The sequence below is a fragment of the Ctenocephalides felis genome, unplaced genomic scaffold, assembly GCF_003426905.1.
Source record: "Ctenocephalides felis isolate EL2017-DRISC unplaced genomic scaffold, ASM342690v1 CF-g0.4_SCAFFOLD_01886, whole genome shotgun sequence".
Lineage (NCBI taxonomy): Eukaryota > Metazoa > Arthropoda > Insecta > Siphonaptera > Pulicidae > Ctenocephalides > Ctenocephalides felis.
This window is the reverse complement of record NW_020538040.1, coordinates 21035479-21056150: the sequence shown is the minus strand read 5'-3', so window position 1 is coordinate 21056150 and position 20672 is coordinate 21035479. Positions and strand designations below refer to the sequence as shown.

The following is a 20672-nucleotide window of genomic DNA, read 5'->3' as shown; positions in this document are numbered from 1 at the left end:
TTTAGTCCTTAATATAACTTTTAGATAGTGCGCAATTCAATCAAACTTCCTATAGAAATAGCATGGAAAAAATTGAAAATTAAAAAAAAAAATTTAGGTATAACTTAGCGACAAATTTTGAATAAACTCATTCATTTGTTTGCTAAATTATATCTAAAAACATTTTTAAATTTTTTGAAATTTTTTTCATGTTTATTTCCATACAAAACTTTGATTGAAACCAAGCCCCACAGATTGGTAATCGCTGTCATTATTAACCCTTTTCACTCGATGCCACCGCTCCGGCGGCAAAATACATATAATCTCGCAATTCGCTAGTGGAAATTATGTTTAAATTTAAAAATTGTGTATAATTTTTTTTAATTTATTATTATACTCAGCTCCCTGTTTTTAATTCTTCCAGCCAATTATATAAACAAAGAAAACGACGGATTATGCAAACAGTTTTGTCATTCACTACTTCCTTATATTTTTAAATTCCGGATATGGTTTTATACTAATAGCTTTTTTAATATAAACTATTGATTTACTGCTTTTTTGTGTACTAGATGATAACCTATAATAGATGATACCACTCTTAATTTTATAAGATATTTAGTATTTTGATGATATGATAAAGGATAAGAAACTAGTATTGTACATTTATGACTTAAGCCATCATCTTCAGATATTAATTAATATCTGAATTACTATAATGTAATTGTAAACTCAAAAAGGTAAAATTTCTCTTATTCCAGGCACTCCTGTCGCAATTTCATAAATGCCAGTTAAATTGCCTAATGTAATATCATCTCATAGATTTTCAAGATTTCAACTTTACTCTATATGTGGATTTATTTCTATCTAATTCATAAAGATTGCTTGTACCAAGTTCACAAACATTAATCAACATTTTACGATATCCAATATTCTGCCAACTTTGACTCACAAACGTCAATTTCTGTTTATTATTTATTTAACTCTATTACAATTATTTCTTCTCAGGCTTTACCAATTGAAAGATGTCCCCAATTCAGAGACCAGCCACCTGGCTCCACAGCACATACAATGGCAAATGTTATTCCTTCTATTCTCGTCAACCTCTGGCCTCCGTGAAGCTCTGGCATTCTGTAGATCCCGTGGAGGAACCTTGGTAGATGAAAGTAATCCAGCTCTTCAAGGATTTGTCAGCTTGGGAATTGTGAGAAGACACAGGTAGATAAACTTGATACTAGATATTAACTATTTGTTATAAATAATTATAGGCAATAGCTTATATGTTGAGGTTGATTAGAGAAGTGGCTGCTTTGATCTTGACCATATCATTATTGGTGTAGCAGTTTGTGACAATTAAATTGTTCAAACTTATTTCATCAATATAAGTCAAAATTTTATTAACTTATTAATTAATTTTAATCTAATTGTTTATTCCAATTTTTTTTTCTTGTTTAGGAGCGACTCTAGTTCGCAATACTGGATGGGAGCAGTACGTGATCAGACAGATAGAGCTAACTGAAATGGTTTGTCAGGAGCTGATGTTACTGTTTCCTTCTGGAATCTTCCTACAGGAGAGACAAGATTGTGCACGCTTTGATGGCAGGCAAAGGATGGCTTTGGTCAGATACTGATTGCGATGTTCCCTGAACTATATATGCCAACATCGTAAGTAGAACAATATAATATTATTACTTTTTGGTTTTGCTACTTTATTATAATACTAGCTGTGTATGCAATAATTGTCTTTCACGTGAATCATATACGAACTCCTAATTCATATACGAATCATATACGAATGTTCTTTGTTTGCTATTTTGAAGATGTCAACCACAGCATATATGTTGATTTTGATATTACTCTATTACTACAAACTTAAAATTCATTATAAACACAATATTTTATCATATTTATTTTTAGACTTATTTCATTTCGTAGCCATCAGCCTCGAAAACCACCAAATGTACATTTTTATATATTATCTATAGACATATGCCAATTTTTATTATAGTTTTCTTTTTACTTTATATCTTTCTATATTATCTATTACTTTTTAACTTATTATTTATTATATTCTACTTTACAGAACCCAAAGCTTGTGGCAGACCAGAACAACCACCCAATTCAACCATGATTTCTGATAGAGGTTTTGCAGTAGGAGCTTCTGTTAGTTACGCATGTGACGAAGGACATCTTCTTGTTGGACCCAGTGAAAGAACTTGTTTGGAGACTGGATTCTATGATGAATTCCCACCTGTCTGCAAAAGTAAATAATACTGAATATTGATTTTCATTGCTATTTATAGAGATCTAAAGATTATGTAATAGCATGTAGAAAACGAATGTTTATGAATCGTTTCTAAAATATTATATTATTACCAGGTATACAATGTGGTTACCCAGCAGAAATTCGCAGAGGAAGTTATTCACTTTTGAATGATAGCGTAGGTTACTTGAGTGAAGTTTTATATACCTGCGAACCAGGATCAAGAATGATAGGACGCGCCAGGCTCACTTGTGATCTGGACGAGAGATGGAACGGTCCCCACCAAGGTAAATAAATCTAACACGATATTGTACCTAGCAATATAGTTTCATTACACTTAGATACCAAAAGTTTAGTGTCTTAGTGAAACAAATCTATAATGAATATTTTTTCCAATTTAGGTGTGAACCGACTCAATGCGAACTGTTGCCTTTTGGTATCACATGCAATTGCTGAAGGAACAGGAAGAAATGTTGGAGATCTTGTTGCATACTCATGTCACCGGGGGTACACTTTATCCGGAGCTCAGTTTTTAACGTGTCTGAATAATGGTTTATGGGATAGACCAGTTCCTGAATGTATAGGTATTGTAACTGATTCTTTAATGTTGCAAATTTAATCATTGTTTTTATTTTTTACAATATTAAAATATTATCAGAATTGACTTTTGTCAATTATTTCATTTATAATTTGTATTACCGAGGAATTAGTTATACCAGATTCTCCAATTCCTGCTGTCACAGCATATAAACCACATCCTCCAAGACAAACCACTCACAAACAATTACTACAGGTATTAAATTCAGATTTTATTTTTAGACCATACTTCTAGAGTTATTCCGAGATTATTGTTTTAATTTTTGAATAAGTTTAATAAAATTATAGATCTTTTTAAAATATTATAATGATCAATAATTAGCGATGACTTTTGTGTGACGCAGATTTGTAAGATCGATGGTGCTAATATCATAAAAATAAAATAATATATATAATAGTTTTCAAAGCTCTGTTTCTAAAATATAATTTTCTTATTATAATTTTTAGGCCATAGCAGCAGTACGACCCCAGCTAGGCCAAAGCCTACCAGGCCGCGTCCATTCTCCATAAGTCCATCCACGACTACAGTCAGAGGTCAAGATAGTCAAGAGAGGACACCAGTTTATCTCCGGAAATCAGCCAACACAAAGACATAATCAGAGCCAATAATAATAATAATAGGCAGTACACAAATCCACCAGTTCGAAAACCCCAGAGTCCTTTGACAGTCGCTCCCAGCAATGTTCTAGTTGTGGCCAGGCCTTTGGATCATGAAGACACACCCGTACCAGGACCTGATAGACTTCCGGCGAATAATAGGTAAAATAATCATAGAAGAATTATTGATATTTCCATAGCTTAAGATTGATTTCAAAATATCTTCCGGTTTTGAGAGTTAACTTTTATTCAAATAAATTCTTACTAATAAAAATGTTCATTTCTTAGATCTGAAGGTCCATTAGGAGCTCGTCTGAATCTTGGAGCAATTGTAGCTCTTGGAGCATTCGGTGGCTTTGTTCTTTTAGCAGCAATTGTTACTACAGTAGTTATGCTTGTCAGAAGGTGAGTTTTTAATATAAATATTTAAAAATAAAAGCAATTGAAATACTTTCTTGTAAAAATCTATTGCAAAAGTTCCAATCTGCTAATTAAATCTACTTCTCTTAGATGAATAGCTTTATTGCTTATTTCATTTGCTTTTAGTTTCTGCTGTAATATTTATAAACATATTTTGGGGATTCTTAGTGTGAAGACAGGTACAACGTGATGGTTTCTGGCATGACAAAATATTTGGGATTTTACATTTAAATATATTTTCTAAAAATGCTTTCTTAAAGATAATACACAATTGAGAATTTTTTTATTTAAATCTTAATTTAAACTTTCATTTTAAAATAGTCTTTAAATGTTTAATCTCAAATATTTAATTGTAAATATGTATATTTTTTGTTTGCTGGTATTTCAAACATAGATTTTTGTTCATTTTATGTGTTATTACAAACATGTTTTTTCACAATTACACAGTCCCACACTCATCACAAATTTCTTGTCTTCACAGCTAAATATCACCGTTGTATTTTTTTGTCAAAGATGTTAAAATGTATCTTTGATATCATTTTGGTATTTTTTGTCACATGTTTAATAAATGAATATTGGGACTTATATATTTAGAGAGTAAATTAGTTCTTAGTGATTCATTAAACCATTAAACATGTGACAAAGTTCTAAGAATGCATGTGTGTGTGCATAAAACTATTATATGTTGTATATTTGCTATATATCTTTATCCTGTACTCCAACTTCCTTCTCCAATTGTGAAATGCACTTTAAAACGTATATTCTTTTTCATTTTTTGGATTTTTGGAATATTGTTTCTACTTTCGAAATTTTGCCACCATATGGTCGCGGATCGCATGTCGAAAATGTATATTTTTCATTAAATGTGTATATCTGCACATGTTTTTGTATACAAAATCTTTCCGAACCAATTCTCAAATATAGGACCATAGGATCGTCATTAATGGGAAACATACATATTTTTCCATTTCAGTTGTCCTTTTTTTATTATGATACAATATTATTTACACATGTCCTAAAAGGACAACAAGTAAAGTTTTAGGAAATAGGCTTTAAAAATACGAAATCATCAACCATTGTCAGAGATTGTTGAAGTAATATTTTGAAATAACAAATATTTAAAATTCTATTATAAACTATTATATTTATATCTTAATCTATACTAATTAATTTTGTTTTATTAGAAAATTGACGTAAGTACTAATATATACAATCTTGAGTTAGCATAAATCGTTGAGTTGTTTTTTTAATTATAAAGTTAATAAACGTAAAATGAGTTGAATACAAACTTGACTTGATTTGGATTAGGAACAAATTAGATGTTGGTTTCCCATTATGGTGATCTACAAATAGAATAAATGTTTGTTGTAGTTTGTTATCAATTAAGCATTTTTATATTGTAGATATTTGTCATATTTTTTAATTTAGATGTAAAGTCACTTTCATGGACTCATTTTCCTAATTTATATATTTTTTTCAAATGTTTTATTTAATTTTACCTTTATTAATTATGAAAAATAAATCAAACCTTATGTATATAACTCTATAAATAAAAAATATAAAACATAAACTTCTCTTTCGGAAGTCAAAAATAATTTTTATTTAAATATATTATTTTGATATAAAATTTATTCAAACCTTCTTTCGTTTTTTGAAAAAATCCGTTCCCACAACTTTTCCAACATTAATTTTTACAATACCAATTTTTTCCACAAAAGCTCGCCATCAAGAAATCGTAATTCTAAACATGGTCTTCCTTCGCCGATGTCATTCCGTCGCGATCTCGGAAGCAAATATTTTGCAGGAGAAAATAATTCTTCACATTTTTCCCAACAATCTCCACGTTGGTACACTTTACTGGCGCTACCATTTCCTGATCAGCAGATCGGAAGGAGAGACTTGGCACCAGCCAGGCCGAACAAAAGGCACCAGCGAGCTGGATACTTCTCGAATCCAATGTGACTAGGAGAAGATTTTAGGAGAAGGAATGGAGAAATAAGTTGAAAAACAATATTAATAAATATTGGGGAATTGTTAGATGAAACAAATTGGATGCCAAAAATTGATAAATCCAAAGAAAATTTAAATAAAATATTACAAAACTTAAACCAAAGAAAACCAATTTGACAAATGGCAATTTGATTATGGAAATATTTAGAGAAATAGATTAAAATAGTAGAATTAGACAAATAGAAATTAGACATCATTTACACGATTCCAAACTAGACAATACTAAAACAAAAAATAGAGAAAATTGGTCATATCAAAATTTTTAGAACTAATGGTATATATTTGCAAATGTGCAATAATACTATAAAAAACAAAGAAATCCACAAACTTCAAGAGATCTTATATAATATTACTGAATAAAGAGATAATTTGAATATTAACAGCAAATACTAAAAAATAACCGAATAAAATATTAGATGTATAATATTTTCGACTGACATATTAACTAAAATCTCAATAAAAAAATAGAAAAAAACCAAAGAGCAAGAAATGAAAATGTGCCATAAAGCAGCATTTGTAAATTCAAGATTGTATAGTAAGTAATATTAGAATAATAATTGTTTTTAATGTGATGATGATTGAGAGAGTGAATTTGCGTGAAAAATACCAAAATGATATTTTAATATTTAGTTTCTTAAGATATATTTTAACTTACTATTTAATAGTAATATTTATAAAAATGTAGACAAATATGTGTCTCTAGTAACTTCATTTGATTTTACAATTTGCAAAGATCACACTGAATACAACTTTCATATGGAACTTTATAAGAAAAAAAATATCAACAGAGTTAAAATAACGGTTAATTTAATTTATCTTTTGCAAAATTGATTTTTCTAACCTATTTTACATTTTTATTTGCTAATTTCTTATTGTTTACACCTATATATTTTACTGGATATAGTTCTTGGAATATTTTGTTTTTGAACTTTGTAAATTTTTTTTTCTTGTTTACAACTCATCAGTATAAAGGTTTTCGTGGTCTTTTTTACCCCAACTACATTCAAGTTGCTCTAGAGGTTATATAAAAAAACTGTTCAATCTAACTTAAAAATAGCAAAACTTCATACAAACACTTAAAAATTATATTCAAGTATTGTAAACCAAACAACAGTGCTCGAAACAAAAAATACTAGTTAGTATTGGTATTTTGCTTTGAGGCAAGTTACACGAACTTCCCGATATGTGTAAATAATCGACTTAATAAACATTAAATTCATTAATAATGATTAAAAGTATTCCGAGTGGATTTATTATTACAAAATTGAAATCGAATGAGCACGTTAACTTGGAGTATTTTCTAAAAGCAAGTTTTCAAAAATCAATAATTTTTATAATTGAAGTAGTTTCCGTAGGATTTTAATGGTTTAGTATGTTTGTTAAGACCAAGTGCTCTATCGTTATACCAAGTAAATCGTTTAATTTTAATTTTAACAAACGTCCAAAAAACTACTCATTTTCTCAAACTTTGATGAATTTTTAAAATTAAACTACTTTTTGTAAGGTTGTAATATTTTAGTAAGTTCTATAAGACCAAGGTATATATCGCCCAAAAAGTTTCATAAAAATCGGTTTACATTTTCTTTTCTACAATCAATTGCAAGAAAACGGCTCAGTAGATTTTTATTTAAAACTGATCAGTATTTTTCCAATTAATATCTTTCGAACAGTTTTTTGATTTTTTAAAATCAATTCGGTAGTATGAGCTTAAATGTGGGCGAAAATATAACACTTTATTTTCAAATTTCAATGAAATGGCTCGGCAGATCGTAGCGCAAAACTGACAAATGATAGTCTTCAACGAGGTGCATCGAATGGCTTTTAAATATTTTGAAATCGGTCCGGCCGTTTTTTGAGAAAACGTTGATTTACGGCAAAAAATCTGTTCACACACACACATACTTTTTCCAAATTTAGTCTCATTCGATTCAGAATGGCTTGAAACGTCGAGAAAATATAAAATTAGCAAATCGAATTTTTTGATGAAAGCAAACTTCTCCTTCGGGAAGTTAACAAGCACTAATTAAAATTAAAAGAACGTATAAATAGATTTCTACTAATGAGTACTTATGATCAGATAATAAAATTATAATTATTTGCATGTTTCTTTAATAATTAGTTATTCCTTAGACATTTTTTCAGTTCATTATTATTTTTTTATAGGAACCACAGTGCCAAACACTACAGACACCGCGCGTCGCCCGACTGTAATACCGTCGCCTCATTCGACTCATCCAGTTCCGAATCCAGGAACGGCCTGAACCGATACTATCGGCAAGCCTGGGAGAACCTGCACGAATCTGCCGGTTCCAAAACGGGATTGAAAATCCAGGACCGTACCGCCGCTGCTGGCGTCGGGGGCATCCATTCGCCATTGAGGAGGAAGGAGACCATGGACGAACCAGACGGTGGAAACGGATTTATGCACAGGAATGGAGGTAAATGATAAATCTTCTTGATAAAAAAAAAGTATACTGTTAATATATTAGTTAGTAGTCATTACTGTATTCAAATTTGAACTGAAATAAAAAATTCTCAAAAAATAAAAAATAAAGTAGGTATCACTAATTCACCTTGAGAATTTTTGAGGTACTCAGGCATAGCCCGAAGTTATAATATCAGACTGACTTACCATCTTTAATAAACAGTTAATCTTCTATATATATAAAAATAAGTCGGGTTTTCCTTCCTGACGAAATAACTCCAGAACGCACGAACCGATTTCGACAATTTTGCATTCGTTGGAAAGGTATCGGGCTCCGCAGGGTTTATAGCTAAGAAAATTGGTGCTTGGCATCGTGCCTTAATGCAAATTGCTGGAACTTCACGCACCGTAATTAAAAATTCGAGTAATGACATTAGTGAGAATTATCAGAATTATGCTTGGTTAAGTCAACGAACAATTCTTGCCGCAAAGTATAATGATGTACACGCACTGAATTTCACCATTCAATCAAAAATTGCTGGCGATTTGGTTTGACTTCAAACGATTGCAATTTCCAGTTCGCCTTGCGTTCGCAATAACAAGTCGCAAGGCCAATCGCTTAGTGTTTGCGGGATAAATTTCAACTAGATTATTTAGAAAATCATTGTTTTTCACATGGGCAGTTATACGTTGCCTGTTCACGAGTTGGAAAACCATGCGCTTTGTTTGTGTTAACGTCAGACCAAAAAACAAAAAATGTGGTTTACCAAAGATCACTTCCATGAAACGGATAATTTTCGGATTCACTTTTATTTACCTAGAGAAGTTCAACTAAAAACACTTCATTTTTGTAATCGAAATAAATTCATTACTGTTGTGCAATAAAATCAAATTTTTCTTTTTCAAATATAAAACAAATAAAAAAAAATTCTTCATCTTTCTCACGAAACCATCTGGTGGCGAAACGGAGTTCGTCGGGTTTGCTAGTTATTTATAAAGAGAAATTTTGTTAAAGGTTGCCAAAATTTAAAAAATTACGCATTTTTTGTAAAATTTGTGACCAAGATGATTAATATTTTTATCAGAAATGAGGTCCTCTCATACATCCATCCATTGAACGACCACCAAGTAAACTATTTGATCAAATTTATAACAGAAGAATGAAATTACCAATAAGTTAACATCCGTTTTATCCTTAGCTGATTTTAGTATTTGTACTATCATCACTAAAGCAGAGTTTCTTAAACTTTTGTCCTTCGGGATCCCATTTACAGTTGCTAGTTTCTTGGCGATCCCGTTTATGACTGCGGGTTTCTGGACGACCCCATAGATTTAAAAAAATAAATTAATATTATCAAATAATTTATATATTTGGTAACAGTATACATGTACATATACATATGAAACTACATAGCTTGAGATTTTTTTGAGAACATACAAAAATCAAGTCGTGATGTTATAAAACGATATAAATAATAGACATTAAATCACTCGCGACCCCAGAATTTTTTCCAGCGACCCATAGTTTGAGAAGCCCAGCTGTAAAGAGATCAAATTTGAAAAGCTGCATCACTGGACGTAGTTCTTAAAATATTTTGTTTTTGTACTTTATAAACTATTGATTTAATGTCTTGGCGTTGAAGCTAATTTAAAATATGATATGCATTTGCTTCCAATTTTTCACATACTTTAAGGAACCGATTTTGCCATAAAAAAGAACCAATGTTATGGCAAGGCTATGTTATGGTAGCAGTCAGCATATAAAGTGGCACTAAAAACTATCAAAATCCTTTGTGAGTTAGGCGTTTTAGATTAAAAACCTAATCTATAAATCGCACAAATGTAAAAAAACGATGTTATCATCACTGGATCTTTGAGATATGGCTTGATAACATATGAGTGAAGTTGCATGTTATGAGTGAAACGCCCGATAACTCAGCAAATACATGGCATTTTGACAGTATTTAGTAGCATTTTGTATGAAAACTGGAACGTTACATAGCCTTGCCATAACACTAGTCTATTTTACGGCAGAACTGGTCCATAAAAGTATAAAGAAACATCATTCCAAATAATTTGCTATTTTAAGTCCTTAAAACTCCAATCTCTAATCAAACTCCACCAAAGAGGTCGTCCATTAATCACGTGAAGTTTTTGGGGGGAGGAGGGGTTGACAAAAAATCACGAAAAATCATGTGGCGGGGGAGGGATACAGTAAGACATCACGTGTATTTATTTTTTGCCTAAATTTTCAAAAAAAAAAATTTAAAAAATTACGATTTTTTTGTAAATTCAAAAAATTACATGAATTTTTTTTGTAAATTCAAAAATTGTACATAACTAAAAATACACATGATGTTTGGCGGGGAGGAGGGGTAATTTTAAAAATCATGACGTATCATCGATCACGTGATTAATGGACCCCCCAAAATTCTGGAACCTTCAATTCAAAAAGGTATCAACAAATTATTAACTCAGTCTTTTCTATTATCTTAGCTGGCATGCAGGAGAAGAAACGACACCACCATCATCACCATCACCATTCATCATCAGCCAATGGATTTAGGCAGGAGCCCCATATTGTGGCCAACAGTAGACGCGAGCACCGAGAGCACTCTCACAAGAGATATTGACAACAATCGGATCGACCAAGAATGTATTTCAGAATTACGCTTGAACAATAAAAAAATCATTTTTGATACTTGCATTAGGAAGAATTGGAGAAATTGAGAACTGAACTCGTAAGGATTCTTTAAATCATTAACCAAAAATTTTATTGAATTTCTTTTAAAATTGTGGATTTTATATTATGAATATGATCGGAATGACCGAGTGATCGAAAAAAATCAAATTGTGGAAAACCAATATAAAGTAGGTACCTCGTTTAGTGGAATTTTATTTACAAAATGATATTAATGACGCAGAACAAAGTTTTTTTTACTTTTGTTTTCGGAAATGGGTCTTCAATAAAATTGATTTCAGAGTTTAAAATAAAGAGGAAAAATATATAAGAAGATTCATTGATTATTCGCATTGATTTTGGTTAGACAAATTAATTAGAAATTAAAGTCAAATAATTTTTAATCATTTTGTATCAAACTAATCTGCAATTTTGGGTACTTTATACGGAAATCCAAAACTGAAATGATTGGATATATATGCATACATATTATGGGTATATATCTTATGGGTTTTACATACTGATTGCTTTTTTGACGTTGAAGCAAATTTGATTTATTTTGCAGCCAATTCGTCGAATTAATAGAGGTAAACTGATATTTAATACTTTATTTATAGTCCCACTCATTATAGTAAGTTCGCCTAGGAATTCGAGATACCCAGCTGTAAGTCTGTAAATACTTGTATATTGACATTTACAAGTTGTCTCAAAACCTACATATGGTAGGGTGTACGTACCATATGTAGGTTTTGAGACAACTTTTAAATGTCAATATACAATTATTTACAGACTTACAACTGGGTATCTCGAATTCCGAGATTTTTACCTAATTTAAGCTTAAATGACTGGACTATTATCCATTATAACACTTGTTGTGCGCATCATTCAGTAGATTTAAACTACTTTTTTTTTGTTTTACACAATGAATAAAATTTTTAAAAAATATTCAAACTTTAATTTTAAAATTTATTAATTGAAAACGTGCCAAGTTATAAATATCCAAAACAAGGATATCATCAGGATGTTACATTACATCAAACCGACCTAATGGTCACTATCACCAGGATGATCTTTTTATCAGTTTTTATTATAAAGTAGTAGTGGTTTTCATGTGTTTATTGTTTATTAAATTTTTATTTTTCAAAAATAGTATTGTTTCAAAGTTTGTGTTTTTGTTTTCTTGATTGGTACAATATTTTTACTTAATAAATTAAAATTAATGTTTTAAATTTTTTGAATAAGGGGACGTCCATTAATCACGGGATCAATTTTTTAAGAGAATTTTGGACCCCTTGGTGATAGGTGGTGATATTCAAAAATTTTTTAATATTCCCCTTCCCCCCTTCCCCACAAACATCACGTGTATTTTTAGTTATGAAAAAAAATTGTAATTATTTTGATTTTTGGATTTTTTTAAAAAAAAATTCTCTCTCCCTAAAAACATCACCTGATTAATGGACGCATCCTATTTGTATTCCTTATATAAAAATAAAAAATGTGAAATTTAGATATACTGAATGATTACTCGTACCAAGAGTCGAAACATATAAATAAATAATATAAAAATCAATTTACCATTTTCAAATTTGATGAATTGGTTGCAAACTATACCAAATTCCTCAATTCCAATCATATTCATATACAAAAATACCTATCAAATTTTCCGATTCATTTAAAACCGATTACAATCAATTCCATTAGGCACCAGTATTTATAAATAAAATTTTTGCGCACATGTGTGAACATATATTCATTATTTTATTAGTACTGAGAAATAGATGTTGACTATTACGAGAGAGCAAGCGAAATGATCGATTATTTTGCCAACCATCATCAGAATGGTATGGATAAACAAACTTGTGCTAAAATAAACGATTTTTTAGTGTGAATGTTTTAATGCGCTGATTATACAGATGGCATTGAACACATATGTGACTAGTGGATAAGGAAATAGTTATTTGGGTATAAATCACATCGCATTGGTTAAAAAAATCATTCTATCAAAATATAAAATCATATATCATTTATTTTTTCATCAGTATATATATTAGATCATTATCCAACCAATTGTAAAAACATATTTGAAAAATTATTTTCCTAGACAAATAATTAGAAAGACCATTTTTTAATGAAAAGATCTTCCCCTTTCCATCACATATGTGTATATAAACTAATTCTTATGAATGCCTTGGACTCACTTTTTGTAATTGTAATTAAGTCGCCCTCAAATAATTTGAGATTAGTTAGTCATGTATTTTTCTATTTACTTAGCAAATACGATTTATGTGCAAATATTTAGAAGAAAGAAGTTTACATATATGTAAAATGAGTCTGATGAAATTCATAGTCTGTAAAAGCCCTTTTTATAAAGTGCTAGAATTTGGTATGAAATATTACGAAAAAGTATTAATCTAAATAAATGATTTTATTGTATTTTATATTTATTCAGTTTAATATATAAATTTATGTCAATTAGTGAAAATTACTTTAACTTAATTATTTTAAAGAAAATATAATATATTGATATGTATAGTATTTAATATTTGTATTATATAGTTATTATATTATTTGGATTATTAAAGTTTCAGTTAATTGTTTTAATATTACATATTAGTGAAATTCGTTTTTTTATATAATTTTAACTATATACTGAGACATGTATAAATATTTTAATGTTTAAGTAGATATATCAATCCTTTATACCGTGTGCTATGTACTTTTATTATAATTATAAGTAAAAATAAAATTATAAAATTGTTTTATTTAAAAAATAGTTTAATAAAAAATAAATATAATTTTATAAAAAAAATCAGTACAACAAAAATTTATTTATCAGTCAATTATATTTTTCATCAGTTATATATTTAAATATATTATATAATTAAATTATATAATTAAAATTCTCTCCAATAAGAGCAATTATGTAAATAATAACAACAAAAGGAATGTGCAATTATTTAAATAATAACAAAAACAGTTAATTATCTTGGTGTATTTGTAGTTGTTAGTTTATATCATCAATGAAACATAAACTGACACATTAGTATAACGACTGGTGTACAATTTGCTAGAACAATTCTATGCCGGTTAAAATAAAACATATAAACTAGCAATATACCAAAGATTTTTTTTAAACGTTTGGTAAGTAGCAAATGATCATTTATGTATTTTCAAAAAAGTCTGGTTTGCTAATATTATGTTTCCTCGATGTTTCAAGTCATTCTGAACCGTTTGAGATCAAATTTGAGAAAAGTATGTGTGTGTGTATCTATAGGTGATAAGATATTACACTTTGTCGAAGTTTTTTCAAAAACTGCTGTACAGATTTTAAAAATTTAAAAGTCATTAGTTTAAAAGTAACTCGTTATCGACTAGTGATTTTTTGAGCAGTCTCTTCAGAATAAGCATAAAAGTGCAAAAAATTTGTTTGCACATTTTGAGAAAAGTATTTGTGTGTATAGGAGCCCAGATATCACACATCGTCAACGTTTTTTCAAAAACTGCTGGACAGATTTTAAGAAGCAGCAGTTTCTGAAGAATTTTTAGAAAAGTGTAAGTTCAGATCAAATTTGGGTTGTGTATAGGAGCCAAGATATCACACTTTCTCGACGTTTTTTTTAAAACGACTGTATCGGTTTCCAAAATTTAGAAGCCACTACATGTAACTCGATATGGGCTCGTGTTGATTAGTTTCTCAGTTGAGCAGTTTCTTCAGAATTAGAAGAAAAATGTAAGTTGATATCAAATTTGGGGAATATGTGGGTTAGTGTATAGAAGCTAAGATATCACACCTCGTCGACGTATTTTTCAAAAACTGCTGTACAGATTTAAAAAAATTAAAAGCTTTACGTTGTAACTCGATAAGGGCTCGTGTTTGCAGAAAAGTGTGAGTTTCGATCAAATTTGGGGAAAGTATACATTTGTGTATAGGAGCCGTTTTATTCAAAAACGATTGCACCGATTTTCAAAATTTAAAAGCCATTAGAATTAACTCGGTATGGACTCATGTTGTTTATTTTTTGCAACGCTCGGTTGAGCAGTTTCTTCAGAATTAGCAGAAAAGTGGAAACATTTTTGCCAGCTTTCCTGATACCAAAATTCCTGAATTTTCGATATTTTAAAAATATTTTAAAAATTTAAAAACTGTTTTAAAGATATCAGTTGTATTGAAAAAGATTGTCCAAACCATTTGTAAAATATTGTGGAAACAAGTTATACGATTTTGATGAAACTTTTATTGATGATAGAGTTCAAGACCTTAACAAACGCCCTAAAAAAATTTTGTATACAAAAAGTGGTTTAATTATAAAAATTAATTACGTTTCAAAAAGTTCTAAATTTACTTTATTTGAAAACTTATTGATTAAATCGATTATTTACACATATCGTTAATTTTATGTAACTCATCTTAAAACAAAATACCACTTACAACTAGTTTGAAATGGTATACAATTTGTGTAAAGATTTGAATTAAAATACGAGTGTTTTATAAAAAATTGTGATTGCAATAAATGAATGTGTTAATAAGAGTATCATTTTTAAATAAAATTGTTTTTCTAGTATTATTTTATTATTTAGAAATTTTATTTATATTATTTATTAATTTTTTTTTTATTATTATTTGTTTTTATTTTATATTAAATCATCATACTACGGATATTATTTTAATGTAAATTCTATTCTTTGCACTCTTATTTATTTAAATTCATGTTATTATTTATCATTATTGCTAGATGTTAATTATTTAACAGTTGTAATAAATATTGTAATTAAAATATATATATATATATATATATATATATATTAAATAAAATAATGTCAAGAAATGAAAAAAGTATTTTAAAACTAAAAACACAAAATTATTATTATAAAAATTCAATCAAACTTAAATGTAGCATTTAACAAAATTAAGACAATTAAAGTCGTTAATTATAATTTTATATAAATTTTAAATATATTACATATGTCCTTTGACGTTTGATAATGTGATTATGATAATTTAATATTATATATGTATATATATATATATATATATATATATATATATATGTTTGTTGTTTATAGTTATAGTTATATTGTTTTTCATATATACTTTTCATATACATTGTTGTACTTATTTTTGTCTGTAATTATGTATTTTATATTGTTTTAATTTGTATCCCTGAAATATTTATTTGTAGCACTGAAGATGGGTCAAATCAAGACCCGAAACGTATGTTTCTCTAAATAGAAACATTTTTCAATAAAACTGTTTTTTTAATTACTGGATGGATGCCCAAGAAACAATTTTATCATATATATATATATATATATATATATATATATGTGTGTGTGTGTGTGTGTGTGTGTGTGTGTATTTAAAATCGTGTGTTTATGTGTAAATAAACCGGTTTGAAATATTTCGAGCAAACCGTTACCCAGCGCCTACTCTATTAGTACATGTATCTATTTGCATGATGACACATATCTGACATTTGAGCCCCCAAAAAAATTATATATAAAATAGTTAAAAATACATTTCTTGTTTATAACAAAGTTAAAGTAAATATAGATTGTTATCAATTGTTGTTATTAATGAATTAAAGTAAATAGTTTTAAATTCAGTTAAGTATATATTCATAGTTTAGTGTAAATAAACTGCCATAATATTATATCACTCTCTTCTGCGGGGGATGTTGGATATGATTTTTATGGGGGCTTGAATCAGGATCGAGTACTAAATTCAGTTTAATAGCGTATTTCGAACACAAAATCCAGTTGTTGTATAATTATCCAAAATGGTGGTGAAAGTTTATGTTAGTGGATTGTCAGGAAACAAAGAAGTAAGCTTTATTATTACACAAAAGTTGAATTACAACAGTTATATTAATTGAATATGAATCTAGGTGAAGAAACGTCAGCAGAGAGTTTTGATGATCCTCGATAGCAAAACAATTAAATATGAGGTTATCGATATAACAGAGCCTGCAAATGAAGATCAACGAGACTTTATGAGAGACAACTGTGTTAACAATTCTGGAGACAATAATGGTAATATTGAGTCTATTAACATATAATAATCTGTAAGTTCATCTGTTGCAGTTGGCACAAAACTTGGAATAATTGTGTAATATTACAAGATTATTTATGTACTCGAGTCTTGTATTTACACAATTAATGTATGCCAGAAAATTGTGCAAACCATATCCAGATATAAATTTAATATATTGGGTTGTTCGGAAAGTAACTTTGTTTTTTATAGACATTTTTGCATGTATTTATTTATTTATTTATTTATTTATTCATAAGCAAGCCTTAATCAATAATAATAGATATTATTTCAGGCTCTTGTCAAGCTTATTCATAGTTAATATTAAAGAATAGTAATTTTATAATAATCATAGCAGCTGCACGAATTTCGCTTCTGAAAAAAAAGAGCTGAAAAAAAGCATTCGAACATTAAATACAATCAGTTCATCAAATTAAAGTCTATTTGACCACTAGTCAAGCTCAAAATTCTTGCACAAGGTTGAAAGTTATACTCATTTAAAACCGTAAAAAATTAAATTAATAAAATAGCAATAAAAAAAAAAAATATGGTTGTACAGGCGGTCAAATGGTCAGACTACATAGATACAGGATAAAGATTATGCAAGAAAATAGTTATTGAATTCAAATTGAGAAAATTCAGTAATGTCATAAAAGCTAATTTTTTAAAAAGTTTGACTAGGGAAGCATGAAATTTTTTGCTGTCTAAGTTTCGGATATTGAGTGGAAGTTTATTCATAAGCTGAATACCTAGACCGTCGATCGTATTGAAAGAGCTGGCTAATTTATATGTACGCGCCTTAATAAGTTTATGTCTAGTGTTGCAGTTTGAGGAGGACGAAGCCATATCAAAAAGTTTTGAATTGTTTTTGATGAAAGTTATTGTTACCAGCAAATGTATTTTTCATAAACAATTACTTTAATAAATTATGTATTAGCAACATTGATCAAAATCTGTTGTCATATTCTGGTATTACCATAATACCGAAATCCTAAATGTTTTGGTCATTATTGGCAAAAAACTGATCAAAGTGCTGTTTGATGCTGGCTGATTTGAGGTAAAGATTTCACCGCCTAAAAATTTTTTTAGTGACCGGAACAAATAATGGTCCGATGATGGCAGATCTGGAGAATGTGATGAATGTGTCATTGGGTCCCATTTAAGCTTCAAAAGCTTCTGGCGATTGACCAAACTTTTGTGAGGTCTTGCCTCGTCTTAATGCAGGACTATACCTTGTTGTGGGTTAATTCTGACCTTTTCTATTGAAGTATATCATTCAGTTTATCCAGCTGATGACATAAGGCATCAGAATTAACTGTTGTGTTATCCTGGAAAAGATGAAAAATGAACAACTCCTTTAAAATCTTACCAACATACTGCATCACCTTTCAAATTTCTGACAAATTTCAGCTTTGCACCTGATTTGAGCAGGCTCTTTTTTTTTATTTCATGGACAAATGCGTATATTGTATTCTTTACATCCCATTTGACATTCCTAATGACATCATGATTTGCTTCAAAACCTTATAATTTTCAGATTTCAGATCTAAGATTTTTTCAGATTTTCAGATCTAAGAGGCGATTCGCGGACGCCAGTGCGACGACACACGTTTCTATGGTTTCTATGAGAACCATACATTGAATTTTTACACACAAGCCTTAAAATATAAGTTTTCAAATCATATAATAATTATAGGGCCAATATAGTGCAATTTTTCCACATTATTTAAAAGAACTTGAAAGGATTTGCTTTAATAATCTGAAGTTTATAATGATTAAATATAATATATTATGAAACTTAATTAAGCACGATACAGTAAAACTTTTCTTGTTACTTGATACATAATATGTTAGAATTTTACTAACAGTAAGTCGGTTCTAAAATAAAATATTTTTGTTACGGATACCAGTTAACTCCATTCTCTACAAATTATTAATAAATAAATTATTTATTTTATTAAAATGTTTATGGCAAACAAAAATATTATTAAAATTTCTGTTACTTCTTTTTGAATTAAATCTTTATTTTTCATCATCTGAATAATGAAATTTATTTATTTATTTAATAATTAATTAATGTTTTATTACAGTTACTACTGAGAAAACGAAAACAAAGTGCGTTCCATTGCCCCCTCAGGTAAATTCTTGTAATTGTATGAGAAACTTACATTAGATTGAACTGTTTCATGATTTATATAATTTCCAGATTTTAATGATGAAACTTATTGTGGAGATTATGACGGTTTGATATTGCAAACGAAATCGACAAACTTGAAGAATTTCTGAAACTTGAAAGGGTTAGTATAAATATTACTCTAAACTTCATCTAAAATGTTATTCCAAACTTTTTTCATTCTTGTGAAAGGACTTGTTACTTTCATAACGTTTATTTACTATTCTATTTTTTATACAAGGTGTCCCAGAACTTAACGTCATGCTGAAACAAAGTAAACTATCATGAAAAAGTTTGAAAATTATGAGTTTTTAAGTATAACCTAGAGCTTTGGTCAAACTGTGACCATTTTTCGGTTATTGTAGTTAATTTTATTGATTTTGTTTATTTAAGCTTTGGAATTTTTGGGACCACATTGAAAAATAATGACACTATTTGTTAAACTGTGAACTTAAAATTTTCATTATCTTTTCGACTTTGAAAAACCTCCTTTAAAAACAATCTACTACTGTGCCTTTACTAGTTCCATTAAAAGTTTGTGCATTTAATCAGAAATTCAAAATGGTAAAATACTTGTTAGTTTTATATGGTTTTATACAACTAGAAGAAAAGAGTAATCTAGTGGTGAATGGCATTGTGCCTCAAGGCAAATTGCTGGAACTTCGCGTACCGTGATGAAATATTCGAGGAATATTAAATGTTTTCAAACAGAATATTATAAATACTGTAATTTATATGTGTGAAAACTAAATAAACAAAACTTAATCAATAGAATTTAAAATGTCGGACATTCTAATTTTTAAGAATTATATAAACTGAATTGCAAAGTTAAATATTTATTTGAAGTATATTAGTGAGCTTCAGAACTTTAACTAGAAAAAAAAAAAAAAATCGATTTACTTTCGATATTCAAAACAAATTTTTTTTGAAATTAAAAAAAATAATATTAACATTTTTTTTTACCAAAAGCAATTGTTTCGTCAACATAAGTAGAAAGTTTTCTGAATCATTCAAATTGGATGCTCCGATCTCTCGAAAACTCGATATCTATTTTCTGCATTCTTTGCTCTTTATCTCCGTAACGGGTGGACCTGCCTTTGCCAAAAACTAATCACCACTTCTCCCCGTCATTACGAATTGAATGTTTTTTGGATCATTCAAATCGGATGCTCCGTTCTTTCGAAAACTCGATTTCTATTTTCTGCATATATATTCTATTTTCATTTTCTCTTTGCTCCGCGTCTCCGAAACGGCTGGACCCGTCTTTGCCAAAAACTAATCAGCACATCTCCCGTTTCGAATCGAATGTTTTTAAACCCTTCAAATCGGTTAATCCGTACGTCTGAAAACGTGGACGAAAAATTGTATCCATAACATACAGACACACACACATGTATTTTCCAGTCTGGGATGCATAAAGGCATTTCTTTCGCTATACAAAAAAAAAAACACATGTATTTTTTCTTAGGTATGCCCAAATGTTAAGAAACCTTCAGAACGTAA

General features: G+C 29.0%; 1 protein-coding gene and 1 pseudogene across 2 annotated transcripts in view; both read left to right on the top strand.

Annotated features, from left to right (window-relative positions):
* Positions 1-760: 760 nt before the first annotated feature.
* Positions 761-10921, top strand: LOC113374758 (annotated as a pseudogene).
* A 5540-nt stretch (positions 10922-16461) lies between these two features.
* Positions 16462-20672, top strand: part of LOC113378418 (SH3 domain-binding glutamic acid-rich protein homolog) — an 8480-nt gene continuing 4269 nt past the window's right edge. Inside the window, exons 1-3 of one of the 2 annotated variants that reach the window (XM_026618944.1) lie at positions 16462-16790; positions 16854-16998; positions 19087-19133. In XM_026618944.1, the coding sequence (XP_026474729.1) occupies positions 16746-16790; positions 16854-16998; positions 19087-19133 (237 nt within the window). In that variant the 5' untranslated portion in view covers positions 16462-16745. The remainder of the gene's footprint in view (positions 16791-16853; positions 16999-19086; positions 19134-20672) is intronic. The other variant, XM_026618945.1, reaches the window with a different exon arrangement.